The 19,611-nt window shown below is 44.1% G+C and overlaps 2 protein-coding genes across 2 annotated transcripts in view; both read left to right on the top strand.

Moving 5' to 3' along the window:
• The first annotated feature begins 739 nt into the window (after positions 1-739).
• Positions 740-13,341, top strand: eci2 (enoyl-CoA delta isomerase 2). Its single transcript, XM_033986090.2, has 10 exons — positions 740-901; positions 2,688-2,752; positions 3,128-3,330; positions 8,146-8,340; positions 8,560-8,629; positions 8,695-8,797; positions 9,375-9,495; positions 9,567-9,656; positions 9,813-9,956; positions 10,844-13,341. Exons 1-10 carry the CDS (start codon positions 846-848, stop codon positions 10,997-10,999), a joined length of 1,203 nt encoding a protein of 400 aa, XP_033841981.1. The 5' UTR covers positions 740-845; the 3' UTR covers positions 11,000-13,341.
• Positions 13,342-16,349: 3,008 nt separating this feature from the next.
• The window catches only part of dnah5l (dynein, axonemal, heavy chain 5 like), a 67,516-nt gene continuing 64,254 nt past the window's right edge, over positions 16,350-19,611 (top strand). The window contains exons 1-5 of the mRNA XM_055230317.1: positions 16,350-16,611; positions 16,681-16,763; positions 17,736-17,924; positions 18,602-18,676; positions 19,371-19,457. Coding sequence (XP_055086292.1) covers positions 16,350-16,611; positions 16,681-16,763; positions 17,736-17,924; positions 18,602-18,676; positions 19,371-19,457 — 696 coding nt within the window. The remainder of the gene's footprint in view (positions 16,612-16,680; positions 16,764-17,735; positions 17,925-18,601; positions 18,677-19,370; positions 19,458-19,611) is intronic.

Raw genomic sequence — 19,611 nt, 5'->3', positions numbered from 1 at the left:
CTACTATAGTCCTGTTTCACTCCTGATTTGGTTTAGTCCTGATTTAGTCTTGATTTAGTCCTTGTTTAGTCCTGGTTTAGTCCTGGTTTAGTCCTGGTTTGGTTTAGTTCTAGTTTAGACTTGGTTTAGTCCCGGATTAGTTCTGGTTTAGAATTGGTTTAGTCCTGGTTTAGACCATGGTTCAGTGATGAACCAATACATGGTTGTGAACCATTTTTTTTTTCCTAAAATTGGTTTACTGTATTGCAAACCAATAGAAGTGGGTTAATCCAGTTCAGTCAGGGCTGATACGCACAGTCTGTGGTTTAAACTGAGCTGTTGGAGCTGTGGAGCACATTTGGATTTGGCATTTAAAACATTTCATTTCTTTCTCTGTTTTTATTTTATTTTATTAACATTTAAAATAGGACATGATCTGTTTTACTCAAATACTAAATAATATATCCTAAATTCCCTCTGTAAATGTTTTGGCATCTAATATGGCATCAAACTGAAAAATACATGGGCATTTTTGCATTTTTACACATAAAAGGTCTTATTCTTTAACTATTCTTTTGTTTGTTAAAAAAACAGAAAACACCTTTGTTTTTTTCTACTCAAACGCAGTGCTTCGCCTTCATATAAAAAGTGCAATAATTAATTTGAAATTGTAATCAAATAAATCATTCAAATAAATGAATTATATTGACCCATTACGTAAGGTCTTGTGACCAATGAGAGGGCACGCTGATGCGGAAGTGTGCGTGTAAACAGAGAGGGTCTAGGCTAACGCTGCTAATGCTACCTCTGTACTCCCCTGCTCCTCCTCCTCCTCTGCCCCTCTTGGCTGGACTTTGCCCGCTCCCATGGCCGGTGTTGCCCTAAAAACCTTCGCTGCTCGGCGTTTGGTCCATTTGTCGCGGTAAGAATCCAGAAAAAGAGACTTTATAGGAGTTTGCTTGGTTCGACTGAGATTTAGGGCTTCGGACGCCGGGGCAGAGAGCGTCTTGGGCAGTCGGGGTGACTTTGGAGTTGGACAACACTCCTGGGCAAGGGAGGGCATCTGATCAGCGTATTACTGTTGTCTAAAGCCACTGACACGGTTATGGAGAGATTTTAGGCAATATTAGATCACCTGGTCCTTTGACAAAATAAAACCGCTATTAATATTTCAGTCAGTATCTTCCTTTGGCAGGACTTAGCAGAGTTCTAACACATTATAAACTCTGCACATTTCTTATATGAATGACATAATGATAAACATGATAAATACAGATACTTTATCGTGCTTGTGTATTCAGGTGAATGTAGTTTTCAGAAATGTAAATCTAATTTGTCACATAAAGTAATGCGTAAGTACAATGATCTTACGCTTGAAAACACTGTTATTGTAATCGTTCTGTATGTGACCTTTACCCTCCATTCTTTTTTCTAGTAACCCAACAATCAAACACGCAGCAAAGCCTGCTTACTCCAGTCCAGAAAGAATTTGAATCACAGTATAAAGATTTATTGGTACTCGATCTGATGCTCATTTTCGATCTTATCACTTTAATTTCTAAAAAAAAATGTTCTTCCTCCCAAATTCAATCAACTGTTGTAGGTAATTAAAATATTGTGTGATTATTTTACCTTTTAGAAATCACTTGGTTTTGTATCAAAAACTCGTTTGGTTTGGTAGTCAAAGACAGTGTTAGAAAGTAAACCCTTTTGTTCCCTTATGGTTGCTAATCTTGTTAAGATGTGTTTGTAATATAAGTGAAGGTAGATGCAACTAGATCATACAATTGGCTTTCAGATCTCTCTCTTTTTGAAGTGTATCACACCTTGTATTGTTTTACCTCCACATGTTACATGAGGTGATCCAGCTCATGGATGCCTCCAGAAGCTTGTCTGACCACACCTCAAGAGGCGTGTCACATCCTTACTTTCAAATGTGTGTCCTCTGGTCATCTCACACTATATAAACGTGGTGATTTTCATCATTTGGGTCCTGTCATTAAGGATAGATGCTGTTGGACCTATTTCTTGTAAGAAATAAACTTCGTCTTTGCTTCAACATTCATCAGAGCCGGCAAAAGGAGTCTTATTTCCGCAATACTGTGCACAAATATGTATTCTATAAATTACATTTTAGTTTCAGAATGAAACTGTGCTTCATTTATTGGTATTTTAACAAAAAACATTACAATGTCCTGCAGTGTGACTTTAAAACATTCTAGAGTCTCTTGTGTCAGGCAGTTTGTGAAGGTGCTTTCATAAAGTGACGCATATATACATCTTTCAGTAAAATTACACCTTTATCTCTATTTTAAACATAAAAATAGATATACAGTATAACAGTTTAATGCTGTAATCCAAAGGATGTCCTACAGTGTGACATGAAAAATCACATATTTAGAACCACACTTACACAAAAACCAGAGGGAACTCATCTGACATGTATGCAAGGGGGAGGGGTTAAGGGTTTAAGATACAGGTCAAGTGTGTTTTGCTAAAAAGGAATGGGAAAAAAAGTGTTGCACCCTCAAGTACCATATACAGTCTGATTTGAATAAATGAATACCTTACAAATTATTTCTTTTTTCTCCTCTCCATTAAAACCTACTGAAAAGATTTTGTGTTCAAGTGATCATATTTAACCCTTTGGCCACTGGGTGTTGGTGATTTTTGTAATATAATAATTGTTTATTCTGCCTGATTTGCAGATTTGCTCGTCCGTCTCTTGTTCCCTGTTTAAAGCTTCACACATCAGCGTCTCCTCTGAGGATGGGTAAGTTACATCAACTGATTTATTAAAAAGGGCGTAATATGCAAAATATTTTTTCCCCTCCTTTGGAGCTTTCTACCACGTTAAAATGTTGTTTCTCATCAAAAACATGCCTGAGGAGGAGAGTGACTTAGAATGGGGAGCAAAGGGAGAGGGGACCAAGAGTGTCAAAAACGAAACTGAAACATGTTAATATGTTGTTTTGGGCGAATATAGCATTTTCAAAACAATAAAAGGTGATGATGTGATGTGAAAACATGATAATCTAAATATGTGTTAAGAGTTCATAACCCATACAAGTAAAATACCCCCTCTTTAAATGTTTACTTACACAATAGCACGTTGTGAAAAATATGACAGTTTCATGGGTTTGTGCAGGAGCATCGGTAGAGCAGTTTGAGGAGGCCAAGTCCAAACTCTCGACTCTCAAGAACGACCCAGGAAATGAGGCCAAGCTGAAGATCTACGCTCTGTTCAAGCAGTCTACAGTGGGATGCTGCAGCACTGCCCGGCCTGGCATGTTAGACTTCATCAACAGAGCAAAGTGGGACGCGTGGAACGCCCTGGGAGACATCTCACAGGTCTGTGATTAAACCAGCCCTAAACCAGGTTTACACTGGGTCTACACTAGGTCTGAAACATAAACCAGGACATCTCACAGGTCTGAGACTAAACCTGGACTAAACCAGGTCTGAACCAGGACTGAACTAGGACTAAAGCAGGACATCTCACAGGTCTGGGTCTAAATCAGGTTTAAACCAGGGCATCTCACACGTCTGGCACTGAACCTGGTCTAAACTAGAACTAAACAGTTTCTGAACCAGGACTAAACCGGGTCTGAACCAGGACTAAACCGGGTCTGAACCAGGACTAAACCGGGTCTGAACCAGGACTAAACCGGGTCTGAACCAGGACTAAACTGGTTTCAACTGTAATTTTGGTCAATCAGGATTCACACCCAATTCAATTCAATTCATTTTATTTTTGTAACACCCAAAATCACAACAACAGTTGTCTCGAAGGGCGTTCATGTTTTGGTTGATGGGGGAAACCGGAGTACCCAGAGGAAACCCATCCAGACACGAGGAGAAACATGCAAAACTCCACATTGAAGTCCACCCAGAAGTTTACATACACTATAAAAAGACACATAAGCTTTTTTTCTCACTGTCTGACAAATCATAAGTTTGACAAATCATAAGTTTAAATACATTTCATAAGTATTTGGTACCATTGCCTTTACACGTATGATTTGGGTCAAGTGTTTTGGATATCCTTCTCACAATAGTTGGCAGGAATTTTTCCAAATTCGTAGGCCGCCTTGCTTGCACAGGTTTGCTCATACATTGTCAATAGGATTTACATCAGGGCTTTGTGATGGCCACTCCAAATGATTGACTTTGTTATCCTTAAGCCACTTTGTAAGCAGTTTGACCGTATGCTTCAGGTCTTTGTAAAACTAAAAGACCCATTTGTGCCCAAGCTTTAACTTCCTGACTGATGTGCATTTGCAAACTGTAATCTGGCTTTTTTGTTTCTTTTGGAGTATTGGATTCTTCCTGCAGAGTGGCCTTTCAGCCCATGTCTGTACATTACTCGTTTCACTGTGGATAATGACACACAGCTTCAGCAGCATCTTCACAAGGTCTTTTGCTTTTGTTCTTGGGTTGATCTGCACATTTCAGACCAAAGCACATTCATCTTTGGGACACCGAACCCATCTCCTTCCTGATGGCTGTACATTCCTATGGTGTTTATACTTGTGTATAATTGTTTGAACAGTTGAACATGGCACATTCAGGCATCTGGAAATTGCACTGAAGGATGAACCAGACATGTGCAAGTCCACAATTATCTTCCTGATATCTTGGCTGATTTCCTTTGACTTTGCCATGATGTTACATAACGAAGCAGTGTGTTTCAGGTGTACTTCAAATACATACACTTTTGTGTTTCTAATTAACTGAAATGTTGTCAATAAACCAATCAGAAGCTTCCAAAGACATGACATCATCACCTGTTTTTTTCCCCAACTTTTTAAATGCATAGTAATCTTACTGTATGTAAATGTTTGACTTTGAATTAACTAATGAAAAATTGTCCAAAAAATCCTAATTGACCTAAAACAGGAAAAGTTTAGCATAATTTCATGTCAGACAGTGGGGAAAAAAGCATATTTGTCTTTTTATATAACATATGCAAACTGTAAATGGCTAAAGTAAAACTAGACCATCCATCCATCCATTTTCTTCCGCTTATCCGTGGCCGGGTCGCGGGGGCAGCAGTCTAAGCAGGGACTCCCAGACTTCCCTCACCCCGGACACGTCCTCCAGCTCCTCCGGTGGGACCCCAAGGCGTTCCCAGGCCAGCCGAGAGACATAGTCCCTCCAGCGTGTCCTGGGTCTTCCCCGGGGCCTCCTCCCGGTGGGACATGCCCAGAACACCTCCCTAAGGAGGCGTCCAGGAGGCATCCTGAGCAGATGCCCGAGCCACCTCAGCTGGTTCCTCTCAATGTGTAGGAGCAGCGGCTCTACTCCGAGCTCCTCCCATGTGACCGAGCTCCTCACCCTATCCCTAAGGGTGCGCCCGGCCACTCTGCGGAGGAAGCCCATTTCAGCCGCTTGTATCCGCGATCTTGTCCTTTCGGTCATTACCCAGAGCTCATGACCATAGGTGAGGGTAGGAACGTAGATTGACCGGTAAATCTTCCCCACAACGGACCGATACAGCGACCGCATCACTGCAGACGCTGCACCGATCCGCCTGTCAATCTCCCGCTCCATCCTTCCCTCACTCGTGAACAAGACCCCGAGATACTTGAACTCCTCCACTTGGGGCAGAGACTCACCACCCACCCGGAGAGAGCAAACCACCTTTTTCCGGTCGAGAACCATGGCCTCGGATTTGGAGCAGCTGATTCTCATCCCAGCCGCTTCACACTCGGCTGCAAACCGCCCCAGTGCCTGCTGCAGGTCCTGGCTCGAAGAAGCCATCAGGACAACATCATCTGCAAACAGCAGAGATGAAATCCTGTGGTTCCCAAACCAGGCCCCCTCCGGCCCCTGGCTGCGCCTTGAAATTCTGTCCATAAATATAATGAACAGAACCGGTGACAAAGGGCAGCCCTGGCGGAGTCCAACATGCACCGGGAACAGGTCTGACTTACTGCCGGCAATGCGAACACAGCTCCTGCTCCGGTCATACAGGGACCGGACAGCCCTTAGCAAAGAGCCCCGGACCCCATACTCCCAGAGCACCCCCCAAAGGACACCACGAGGGACACGGTCGAATGCCTTCTCCAGATCCACAAAACACATGTGGACTGGTTGGGCATACTCCCATGAGCCCTCGAGGACCCGATGAAGAGTATAGAGCTGGTCCAGTGTTCCACGACCAGGACGAAAACCACACTGCTCCTCCTGAATCCGAGGTTCGACTATCGGTCAGATTCTCCTCTCCAGCACCCTGGAATAGACCTTACCGGGAAGGCTGAGGAGTGTGATTCCCCTGTAATTGGAACACACCCTCCGGTCCCCCTTCTTATACAGAGGGACCACCACCCCGGTCTGCCATTCCACAGGTACTGTCCCCGACCGCCACGCGATGTTGCAGAGACGTGTCAGCCAAGACAGCCCCACAACATCCAGAGACTTGAGGTATTCAGGACGGATCTCTTCCACCCCCGGAGCCTTGCCACCGAGGAGCTTGCCAACCACCTCAGTGACTTCAGCCAGGGTGATGGACGAGTCCGCCTCTGGGTCCCCAGTTTCTGCTTCCTCCTCGGAAGACGTGACAGTGGGATTGAGGAGATCCTCAAAGTATTCCTTCCACCGCCCGACAACATCCCCAGTCGAGGTCAGCAGCTCTCCACCCGCACTGTAAACAGTGTTGGTGAAGCACTGCTTCCCCCTCCTGAGGCGTCGGACGGTTTGCCAGAATCTCTTTGAGGCCGTCCGATAGTCCTTCTCCATGGCCTCCCCGAACTCCTCCCAACCCCGAGTTTTTGCCTCTGTGACTGCCCGAGCCGCGGCACGCTTGGCCCGCCGGTACTCATCAGCTGCCTCAGGAGTCCCACGAGCCAACAAGGCTCGATAGGACTCCTTCTTCAGCTTGACGGCATCCCTTACTTCCGGTGTCCACCACCGGGTTCGGGGATTGCCGCCGCGACAAGCACCACAGACCTTACGACCACAGCTACGAGCAGCCGCATCGACAATAGAGGTGGAGAACATGGCCCACTCGGAGTCCATGTCTCCAACCTCCCCCGGGATCAGGGAGAAGCTCTCCCGGAGGTGGGAGTTGAAGACCCCCCTGACAGAAGGCTCTGCCAGGCGTTCCCAGCAGACCCTCACTATGCGCTTGGGTCTGCCAGGTCTGTCCGGCTTCCTCCTCCGCCAGCGGATCCAACTCACCACCAGGTGGTGATCAGTTGACAGCTCAGCCCCTCTCTTCACCCGAGTGTCCAAGACACACGGTCGGAGGTCAGATGACACGACAACAAAGTCGATCATCGACCTCCGACCTAGAGTGTCCTGGTGCCACGTGCACCGATGGACACCCTTGTGCTCGAACATGGTGTTTGTTATGGACAAACTGTGAGATCGGGGAGGCCGTTCCTCCCAATCACGCCCCTCCAAGTGTCACTGTCGTTACCCACATGGGCGTTGAAGTCCCCCAGGAGAACAACGGAGTGAACCCCAACATGCAGCGGCTGAGCTGTGGGGCAATGAGCAAGCCCACACCAGCTCGCCGCCGCTCCCCGCGGGCAACGCCAGAGAAATGGAGAGTCCAACCCCTCTCAAGAAGTTGGGTTCCAGAGCCCGAGCTGTGCGTGGAGGTGAGGCCGACTATATCTAGCCGGTAACGCTCAACCTCCCGCACAAGCTCAGGCTCCTTCCCCCCCAGCGAGGTGACGTTCCACGTCCCCAGAGCTAGTCTCCATGTCCGGAGATCCGGTCGTCGAGGTCCCCGCCTTCGACTGCCGCCCGGATCTCTTTGCACCCGCCCCGCATGGCTCCTCCCGCAGGTGGTGGGTCCACGGGAGGACGGCCCCACGTCGTTCCTTCGGGCTGGGCCCAACCGGGCCCCGTGGGGAAAGGCCCGGCCACCAGGCGCTCGCTGCCGAGCACCCACCCCAGGCCTGGCTCCAGGGTGGGGCCCCGGTAACGCCAGTCCGGGCGACGTAACTGGCCTTGATCTTTTCCTTTTCATGGGAGCTTCTGAACCGCTCTTAGTCAGACCCGTCTCCCAGGACCTGTTTGCCATGGGTGACCCTACCAGGGGCATGAAGCCCCCGACAACATAGCTCCCGGGATCATTCGGGTGCTCAAACCCCTTCACCACGTTAAGGTGGCGGTTCGGGGAGGGGTAAAACTAGACCGTCTGTGTTTTTCCAGGAGGATGCCCGTCAGCAATACTGCGATCTGATTGGCTCTCTGGTGGCGGCTGAAGGAGGAAGTGCCACTTCTGTCGGCGCACAGCCTGCTGGGAGTTCGAGTTCACAGTACGAGACTCTTCTGGTGACTACAGAAAACAACATCACAACCATCAAACTGAACCGACCAACAAAGAAGAACGCCATCACTACAGAGGTACTTTGAACATGAGAACATGACTAGTCACGCTCTAGTCACGCTCTAGTCACGCTCTAGTCACGTGACCAGACCGGGACCAGACCGGGACCAGACCGGGACCAGAGCGGGACCAGACCGGGACCAGACCGGGACCAGACCGGGACTAGACCGGGACTAGACCGGGACTAGACCGGGACTAGACCGGGACTAGACCATATAACTCTTTCTCTGTCTCAGATGTACAATGAGATCATCGCTGCTCTGGAGCAGGCCTCCTCAGACTCCTCTGTGATCACTGTCATCACCGGTAAAACCCAATCTCTTATTTTAAACTCAACTTTACATTTAAGTTTAATTTGATTTTGGTCCCAGGAGCGGGAGACTTTTACTGCAGTGGCAACGACCTCACCAACTTTACCAAGATACCTGAGGGAGGACTGGAGCAGATGGCCAAGCAGGGAGGAGAGCTGCTCAGGTCTGGACAAAGACTGTGCCAGGACCATAGACTGTATATATAAATGGAATTGCTAACCAGTTAGCCACTGCATTTCAAATAGGAAGTGAGCATGGGTGCGCCTCCGGCTCCATCAAAATCCCAGCCTCTCTCTTGGTAACTGCTGCTGTCAGGCTCGTTATTTTAGTCTTAAAACATGATCATGGGGCTTTTATTTTTCTCTTTTGTCTTTAAATCAAGATATGAACATGCCTCTTTCAGCCCTCTTTCCTGCTAGCATTGGCAACAGTTTGGATTTAACGTGTTGCTAAGCGCCCGCCCCCTGCCAAATCAGTGATGCGATTGGAAGGGGGTGTTCAACAGCCTCGCTCCTGATTAGCTCTTTGGTTGCTATGATACTTGCAGTCGGAATTCCAAATATGGATCTTGGCTCCAAATTCTCCGCTATAACTGCTGGCCTTGATGAGCTTCATTTGGCTGGAGCTGAACGCTGTGGGTGACGCCGCTCACTTAGGCCACTTCATTATACAGTCTATGGCCAGGACTGAACCAGGTCTGGACCCAGGACTATCTCAGGTCTAACTTTTTGTTTCCATAGGCAGTACATAAAGACGTACATAGACTTCCCAAAGCCCCTGGTTGCTGTGGTGAATGGTCCTGCCGTTGGGGTGTCCGTGACAGTGTTGGCACTGTTCGACCTGGTCTACGCCACAGAGCGGGTACAAGGACCGTAGTCATGATGTGTTTATCAGAGGAGATCGGGTTTGTTCATCATTGTTTTGTTTTGAAGGCGACGTTTCACACTCCATTCAGTCAGCTGGGCCAGAGCGCAGAGGGCTGCTCCTCCTACACCTTCCCCAAAATGATGGGACACGCCAAAGTAAGTGCTCCTATTTTCTCTTCTCTGCTCCTCTGCTCCTGTCTGCTCCTCTGATTCTGCTCCTATCTGTTTCTATCTTTTGCTCTTCTGCTCCTCTGCTTTTCTGCTTTTCTGCTCCTCTGGCTCTGCTCCTCTCATGTTGTCCTCTGGTTGTAGGCCTGCGAGATGCTGCTCTTTAATAAGAAGCTGACTGCGGTTCAGGCCTGTGACTTGGGGCTTGTCACTGAGGTGTTTCCTGATTCCAGTTTTCAGAAGGAAGTTTGGACCCGACTCAAAGCCTATGCCCAGCTCCCCCCAAACGTGAGAAATACTATCACTACTATTATTATTACTACTACTATTACTACTAATATTATTCCAACTACATACTGTGGTTGGATCTGTGAGTTTGAATGATAAGGGGTTTTCACACATGTTAGAGCACCCTCTCTGGAGCGTTTCCCGTGGCACTAGATTTAGTTACATTTACTTCACTGTTGGATTGGTCCTTTTCATCATTCACACCAAACACAGTGCACTACTTGAGGTACATCAGCTGATCTCCATGGACACGCCCACTCCCTGGTGCGATACGTGGCCGTCGTCTCTTTGACCTGTGGTAAAAGTAGTGTTAATAGACTAGACTATGGTGGCCTTCCATTGTCTAAAACTCTCCTCTATAGTCCAAAAAGAACATGGACTAAACATTGGAATACAAAATCTCTTTTTTGTTCTCTTTGTTGCTCCTTGTCATTCACATAAAAAGTAAATACACTGTTCAAAAATACTTGGATATGAAATACAGGCAATAAGTGACATTTAAACTCCATAAAATACATGAAAGAAAATTATTAATATAGAAAGTATTTGTACGACCACAGTCTGAACCAGATCTGTGGGAAACACTGATGAGGACGCCTCCTGGTGGAGCAGAGTCAGAGGAGAAGCTCATTATAAGGTGATCCTCTTGCATCGTCGGACACGGCGTCTTCAGACACCGCGGTCTCAGACAGATTTAAACCTCTTTTATTGACCGAACACTGACAGTTTGAAGACACCCTTAGTCATATTGAAACTACATAATATTGAAAACATTATCTGTAAAAGTACAAATACATCTATAACAATATGAAGTGGAAACATCCTCTGTAAACTTCAAAATAACATGTTGCATATTTCTGTTACTGTCTCTGTCCCTGCCCCTTCAGTCCCTGTCCCTGTCCAAGCAGCTGATCCGCTCTACAGAGAGGGAGCTTCTCCACCGTGTGAACGACGCTGAGGTGGAGCGACTGACAGAGCGCTGGCTCTCAGATGAGTGCTTCAACGCCGTGATGAACTTCTTCCAGGGCAGGGCCAAGCTCTGAGACCAGAACATGGACTGAGACCAGGACTTGGACCAGGACTTGGACTAGGATCAGGACTCTAACTAGGACCAGGATTGGACCAGGCCAGCATTGGACTGGACTGGACTGGACTAGACCAAACCAGGACTGGACTTTGACCGGGACTTTGACCGGGACTTTGACCGGGACTTTGACCGGGACTTTGACCGGGACTTTGACCGGGACTTTGACCGGGACGTGGACCGGGACGTGGACCGGGACTTGGACCGGGACGTGGACCGGGACTTGGACCGGGACGTGGACCGGGACGTGGACCGGGACTTGGACCGGGACTTGGACCGGGACTTGGACCGGGACTGTCCCCCCTCTCTATCCAGTGAAATGAAAAACCAGTTTAATTGTGCTGAGTTTTTCTGTGTAAAATGAAGAACTTGTTTCTCAGTTTCACAAATGATCCTTTGGTGTGGCATCACTCTGGGAGTGTTCCACATGTATTGCTATGGTGAAATGTTTAGCAGTTACCATGGTGACACAATGCACATATTAGCAAACATAGCTTAAGATTGTATGAAAACTCAAGAAAAAATAGGAAAGTGATTTAAACAGCACATTTTCAGGAATTTCCAAGAACACTCAGCACATCTGAGTGTTCATGGTCCTGTTTAGGAGTTTGATTTTTCAAGAAAAAGGTGAGAGTGACTAACTGAAAACTGCTGGCTAATGCTAGCTATCTTTTGACTGTGATGTTATTTGAGAGAGACTTGTTTAAATCAAATCATCTCACCTTACTGTTAGCATCACACCCCCAGGGAATGTTGATGACATCAGCTGCAAACTATCAACCTTCTGATGTAATGACTTTGTTCCAAGGTTATGCACTGACATCATTTTATTTAAAACAATTACCTTCATCATTCAGACTGAGGTAGAACTTTGAGCAGCTCATCAGACAAAATGTGAGTCTTTGTGTTGGAAAAAAAAGAAATAGGACAAAAAAGACTCAAATCAGGAGAAAAAGGTTGAGTTGATCTGTGTCTGATCTCAAGTCTGTGTCAGTGATAAATGTGAGTGTGTCTACAGAGACTCTGTTGTTTCAATCTGGTTTTTTTTGGCTTGATTTTCTTTTTTCAGGAAAAAACTAAATATTTCAGAGTTGTAGACTTTTATATTTGTTCTTAATCTGTTGCAGCTCTTTCACATTTTAAATGTAGTATTTGGAACTTTTACAGAACAAAAGGGGGCTCATAATGTTGCCGCTCTCTGAAGTTCCAAATGTCATCTGTATCACCTCTGTACTGAAACTTTAATCTCACAAAAGCCTCGTTCTCAATGTTTACAGAGATTCTGTTTAATATTTCTGTAGAATTACAAATGGAAAAAGTTTGTAAAAGTGCCTAAACTCTGACGTCACATTTGTGTAATAAAATAAATATTTGGAAAGATTAAAATTGTTGTTTTAGTATCATCTGATTTTACGACTTACTGTTCCTGCTTATTACAGTGGCTCAAAAACATATATTTCTTTGGTAACCATTAATAAAACAGTACTTCTCAGAGTGTTTTTAGACTCCATCAGAGGAAGGTGGAGTAGCTAAACATTGTACTCAAGTAAGGGTTACCTCAAAAATATTACTAAGGCAGAAGTACAAGTGCATTATTATAAATTATAAAGAACAGACCCGTGTGGTCTGTGCAGACGTCCTTGTGGGAAGAGGACGCACAGCTTATCAGCTCATACACTTGAATAGTATCAGTTATAAATGATCATTTATGTCATTATTTCAAGAAAAAAACCCAAAAAAAAAACCATACAGTCCATTCATTTGTCTGGCTCCCCTCACTCATCGGGGTCAGTAGCAGCAGCAGCACATACTAATGTCATACACACTCAACTCAGCCCTTTGTCTCACAACAGGTGATGAATTTAAACGCATCACTGTTCACTCTACAGTGAGTTCACTCTGTGGAAAAGTAGGTTAGCACATGTATTTATTAAATGTATTTATTAAATGTATTTATAAGGGACTAAGACGATGGACTGACTCAATATCTCACTTGTTTGTTGAACTTTGATACGGGAACTCACAATAGTTGGCAGGAATTTTGGCCCATTCTTCCTGACAGAACTGGTGAAACTGAGCCAAGTTTGTAGGCCGCTTTGCTCGCATAGGTCTTTTCAGCTCTTCCCATACATTTTCAATAAGACTGAGGTCAAGGTTTTGTGATGGACACTCCAAACCATTGACTTTGTTATCCTTAAACCACTTTGTAACCAGTGCAGCAGTATGCTTTGAGTCATTGTCCTTTTGAAGGAGCGATTTGTGCCCAAGCTTTAAAAAAAGTCCTGTCCTGTCTAAGTCCTGTCTAACTGGGAAAGGTTTTGTTTGGATGTTTAACTCAAATGCAACTACAAAATGCCAGTAAATCTGACTCTAATAATGAGGTCATAGTTTAATGGGGTTTATTTTTTCTGTATGATCACACACTGGACTCGTGTGTTACATGTGAGTCTATGTTTATTTTGTATAAACCTGTTTGACTTTTTAAAATAAATTTGCAGTTTGTTAAAATATGTTATTAAAGTTGTAATATTTTTGTCTTTACCATTGCAAGTGTGAGATTTAAAATGTTCTAAAGAATCCTGCCTGAGAATTTATTTGCAACATGGTCATAATTTGAGCAAACAAAAATATACAGATAAATATAGCTAGAAAAAGAAAACAAAAAAAAAGTTCCATTCATTTGTTTCTGTTGAACAAAATTCTTCTCAAATCTTTATCAAAATCACTAAATCTGAAGCTTTATAAGATTTCAAAACCTGAAAACAGTTAAATACTTTTACTTTTTAATCTTTAATTACACTTTTAAACAGGTACTTTAATACTTTTACTTTTGTAATTTTTGTATTTTTACTTTTACTTCAGATTTTACCAATATCCTTCATAATAGTGACCAGTTGCACGGCTGCATGTCATTCAGGTTTGAACTGTAAAACAATAAAACACAAATAATAAATATTTATAGATTTATAGCTTTGACGAGCGTACCTTTCTGGACAGCTCGTCTTTTTCTGTTTGTAGCATCTTCACCAGCGTTGACGCTTGTTTTGTTGTCCCTCTGCTCGGCAGCCCTAGTTTTGCCGCTTGTGCTCTGGACTGTCCCTTCACGGCTGCAGACCTCTGGATCAGACCAGTCTTGTCGTTTCAGGGCAGCGATTGCAGTGTCCTGTTCTTTAAGTGTCCTGCTCATTGCTTCCATGTTCCTTTTGGCAAAGGTCAGTTCTTGTGTGAGCTGTGTTTTGTCCCTCAGTGCACTGTGAAAACGCTGTCTGATATTGTTATGTACACTGGTGACACTATCCAGCTCTTTCTCTTTCTTCTGGAGCTTCTTCTTGACGTTTTGCAATTCTAACTCCATTTTTGCAGTAATGTTTTTGGGGTTGCAAAGCTCCAGTTTCAGCTGCATGTTCTCCTGTCCTGAGTAGATGTACAGGTTTCTCAGTTGTTTATGAACACTGATTTGTGAAACCATCTCCTTCTCTTTCTCTTGGAGCAAAGCAGTGACTTTTTGAAACTCCAAGTGTGTCACATTTGTTTTTGTTGTGACCTTTTTGATCTTGTGAAGCTTCTTTTTCACCCCCATCTCCTGCAATGACTTGAGATGCTTGATACTTCTCTGGCAATGGGCATCAGTCTCTTGTTGCAGTTCTTTGTCCTTCTCTTGGTCAGTCCTCTCCTGAGTCTTGAGCCTGAGGTTCAGTGATTGGTTCATTTGGACCTGATTTGTCATTCAGGGGTACCTCGTTCAGGAGTACCTCATCCAGGGGTGCCTGGGCCAGACCTCTTTCCTCTGGGTTTGAGGAGTCGTGGATGGTAAGAGACTCCAGTTGGGTCTCCTTTACCTCTGTTGTTGTGGGACAGAGCAGATCCTCCAGGCTGAAGTCGTAGAGGTGGGTGTCGTCCTCAGATGTGCACAGGTACCAAGGCTTCATGGTGAAAGTCGTGGAGCAATCATTATTTAAAGGGCTCATACACCGCCTGGCCAAAAAAAGTCACCACCTGGATTTAAATAAGCAAATAGGTCCTCTCCTCCTGCAGTCGGTCAGGTCTAGGTTCAGCATCAGTCTGTGCTCAAAGAATGAGGTCAGCTGACACCTGAATATACTGAATGACCAGGTTATTCCATCAATGGATTTTTTTTCTTCCCTGATGACACGGGCATATTCCAAGATGACAATGCCAGGATTCATCAGGCTCAAATTGTGACAGAGTGGTTCAGGGAGACATCATTTTCACACATGGATTGTCCACCACAGAGTCCAGACCTTAACCCCACTGAGAATCTTTGGGATGTGCTGGAGAAGCTTTGTGCAGCGTCAAACTCTACCATCATCAATGAGGTGAAAAATTAATGCAACACTAGATGGAACTAAATCTTGTGACATTGCAGAAAATGAAACAATGACACAGCGAATGTGTGACATAATCAAAGCTAAAGGCAGAACAACCAAATATTAGAGTGTGTGACATTAGTGTGTGTGACCTTTTTTTTTTTGGCCAGGCAGTGTATTACTCAAGTAAGTACTGCGACACTGTACCATATAGTGCTCAAGTAAGAGTACTGTTACTTCAAACTAAATATTCATAAGTAGAAGTAAAAGTATGCTGCTAGAAAAGTACTCTGAAAAGGACACTTTCTTTAAAAAGTGAGTACACCTGTCTATCATGTTTCTGTGCTTTGGCCATTTGTCTGTAGTGTGTAGAGTGTATTGTGCTGTGTGTAGTGTGTATTGTGTAGAGTGTATTGTGCTGTGTGTAGTGTGTATTGTGTAGAGTGTATTGTGTAGTGTATAGTGTATCGAGTGTACTGTGCTGTGTGTGGTGTGTTGTGTGTGTGCTGTTGCTTAGTCACTCATCTGTCCAAAGCTCCAAGAGACGCTTAACTTTAACCCAGTCTCTGTGTGGATCTGCAAAGCCCACGGTGAGTACAATTTAAAACTCTACTAATATCAAACTAATATCAAACAAACCCTGATCGTGGGCAGATGTGACTTTCTGTTAGACCAGGACTAGTCTGGGTTTAGGGATTGTTTAGTCCTGCTTTACTCCTAGATTCTTTTAAACTGAGCTTTGTTTATTTATTCCTGGTTTAGTCCTGGTTTAATCCTGGTTTAGTTCTGGTTTTGTCCTGGTTTAATCCTAGTTTAGTTCTAGTTTAGTCTTGGTTTAGTTCTGGTTTTGTCCTGGTTTAATCCTGGTTTAGTTCTGGCTTAGTCTTGGTTTAGACTTGGTTTAGGCATAGATCAGCTATATTTTAGAGCTCAAAAATGAAAGAGCCACCCTCTTTTTCAAAACAAGGCACCTGTCCCAAAATGGACCAAACCGACCAATCAGAAAACAGGAATCAGGGGGACATCAACCAATCAGGAGAAGGGAACCTAGGGATCATCAACCAATCAGGAGAAGAAAACCCAGGGGACATCAGCCAATCAGGAGAAGGGAAGCTGGGGGACATCAAGCAATTAGGAGAGGGAAGCCAAGGAAATGCAGACAAATCAGAGGCCTCCACTCATGGTCAACAGGAAGTGGACGGTGCAGATGACAAACCCAGGCCTCAGACTCGGCTGCGAAAAGGTACTTTTAAAATGTGAACACTTTTAAAACTCCTTTGTGTTTTTAAACTGATGTGACCTCTGACTCCAGTGCGACATCGCCGAATCGGAGGCCAGAACCCCAGAGCCAATCAGGTGTCTTCTCCGACTGTGGCTCCACCCCCCACCACCGCGGTGAGTAACAGCAAAACAATCTAATAATACAGGTACAATCCAAACAAGTAGAACAATGTATAACAGTACATGCTTTTTCCAATTTTTAAAATAAATTATTTTTCAAAAGTGAAACACGGGAAAAGTCCTATATTATGTTAAATTGTCTCTTGTGAATTTTAAGTCATGTTATAGTGTTTCTGATTCACTAGAATCAGAGTGAAACCTTCATCGCTCTCTTAAAATGATAAAAAACTTACAGTTAAGGAAAAAACTCACATTCAGTAACTTTAAAAAAGGAAAGTGTAAACGTTTCCAGTGTTAGTGTTTGTGTTATGTTATGATGGAAGTGGAAAAACACTGACCTCCTCCACTCACAATATAACACATTTAAGTCTATGGAAAAATTATTCTTTTAGTAGTGGTAGTCATAGTAGTTGTACTAGTCGTAGTAGAAGTAGTAGAAGTAGTAGTTTATCTGTCCCGCCAGGACCACACACTTTGCCAAAACTTTACACAGACGAGTGAGTCTGGTAACATATCCTGCCTCCCCAATTCCAGTGTGATTGACAAGTGGATTAACCAATCAGAGAGATGCATGCTCCATTTCTGTAAAAAGCTAACAGTGTAATGTTAATGTTATGTTAAAAAATTAAACAAAAAAAAAAAACCCCACACAGATCAGATGACTGAGAAAAAAACTCAGAAACTGAGAGACAGCAGATTTCTGCAGAATCAACAATCAAAGCACCAAACTGTTATTTATGTCAGGTAAAAGGAGTGACAGGTTTAGTTCTGAATGAGACAGAGGAGATGTGTGAGAGCAGAGGACAGACATGTGATAAAATGAGCTGCTGAGGTTGGACCAGAGGACGGAGGTTTGTCTCTGTCTATGGTCCCATTACAGACCCTTCTGGATTCAAACAGAAGAAGAAGTAGCAGTAGCATTACTATTGTTATTATTCATAGTATTAATTGTGGTGTATGCTGCAGGTGTCAGAGAAGAGGGGGGTGCTCCTCTCAAACGAAGCCCAGAGGGAGCTCCTGAAGCAGGCTCGGGCCCTTAGAGATGAGCGCAGAGCTGCTCTGGACCCCCGACATAGACACCTCATCTCCTGCCTGTGTGAGGCCACTGAGCTGGGGGAGAGGGAGGTGGAGGAGGCCCTGGTGTCTGACAACAAGGTACAGCCCCCTGTAGAGTGGATCTAACCATTCATTATCTCTAAAACACCTGTAAAATGACCCCAGTTCAATCTGCGTCTGTGTCTTAAAGTGGACTTATTCTGCAAAATTAGCTTTTAACCATGTTAACCATGTCTACTCTCATTATAAGAGTGTGATCTACTCATTATAAGAGTGTGATCTACTCTCATTATAAGAGTGTGATCTACTCATTATAAGAGTGATCTACTGTCATTAGAGTGTGATCTACTCTCATTATAAGAGTGTGATCTATTCTCATTATAACAGTGTGATCTATTCTCATTATAAGAGTGATCTACTCTCATCATAAGAGTGGGATCTACTCTTATTATAAGAGTGTGACCTATTCTCATTATAAGAGTGATCTACTCTCATAAGAGTGTGATCTACTCTCATTATAAGAGTGATCTACTCTCATAAGAGTGTGATCTACTCTCATTATAAGAGTGTGATCTACTTTCATAAGAGTGTGATCTAATCCCATTGTAACAGTGTGATCTATTCTCATTATACGAGTGTGATCTAGTCTCATTATAAGAGTGTCATCTAGTCTCATTATAAGAGTGATCTACTCATCACAAGAGTGTGATGTATTCTCATTATAACAGTGTGTACTTTGGGGTATTTCTAATGACTTGCTTGGTTGTTATTTCCAGTTCTCAATGATAGAGGAGTTCTTTGGTACAAACGGCTCCAAGCGACTCATGTTCTTCTACCAGAACGCTACACCGGTAATAGCAACGCCAGTCCACCACACCAGGGGGCGCTACACACTTAGCTCAGGATGTGATATCAATGTCTATTTCTCAATATACCTCAGAAGTGGGACCAAATGCGTTGCTTTTGGATCATTTCTATTGACATCATGCTGTGACATCATGCTGGGGGTGTTCTACATGTATGTCTATGGCAGAATGTTCAGTAGTAACCCAATGCACACATTAGCAAACACTGCCAAAAAACTCCTGTTTAGGTGTTTGATTTTCAACAAAAACATGAGAGTGGCTAATGCTAGCTAGTCTGCGACTGTAATGCTATTAGACAGGGATCTATTTAACAGCACAAATCAGCTCACCTGTTGTAGTTCCAGCTAAGTCAAAGCGCAGATTAAAGTCTAACCTGAGTATCAAAGCCTCAGACAGAGCAGTGCATCAAGCTAGTTTAACCTCTCATGGAATATTGATGACCTCAGCTGCAAAGTATCAATTGTCTACTTTTTATCTCTCAGCTGTCTCCCACTATGGTCATAGATTTACTCTGCACTGAACAGTAAGAGAGTGGGGCCAAAATATACAGTTTTGTTTCTACAGTAACAACACATTTCATTAGAATGTTGAGTCCCATTTCCTCACTTCACAAACAGAACGTGATCAAAGTCATTTAGGTGTAATCTTTTTATTTTCTATTTGTTTCTGACTCTCACAGACCCCTTCATCGTCCCACTCCTCGTTTATGGACGTCGCTTCAGCCGCTACTCAGAAGAAACTTTTCATCACAACTGGGATGGAAGAGGTGAAGTAAAACAGGACTGAACCAGGATTAAACCAGAACTAAAACAGGACTAAACTAGGACTAAACCAGGACTGAACCAGGACTAAACCAGGACTAAACCAGGATTAAACCAGGACTGAACCAGGACTAAACCAGGACTAAACCAGGATTAAAC

The sequence above is a fragment of the Periophthalmus magnuspinnatus genome, chromosome 20, assembly GCF_009829125.3.
Source record: "Periophthalmus magnuspinnatus isolate fPerMag1 chromosome 20, fPerMag1.2.pri, whole genome shotgun sequence".
Classification (NCBI taxonomy): domain Eukaryota; kingdom Metazoa; phylum Chordata; class Actinopteri; order Gobiiformes; family Gobiidae; genus Periophthalmus; species Periophthalmus magnuspinnatus.
The sequence above is the reverse complement of the archived record's forward strand: the minus strand, read 5'-3'. Positions and strand labels throughout refer to the sequence as shown.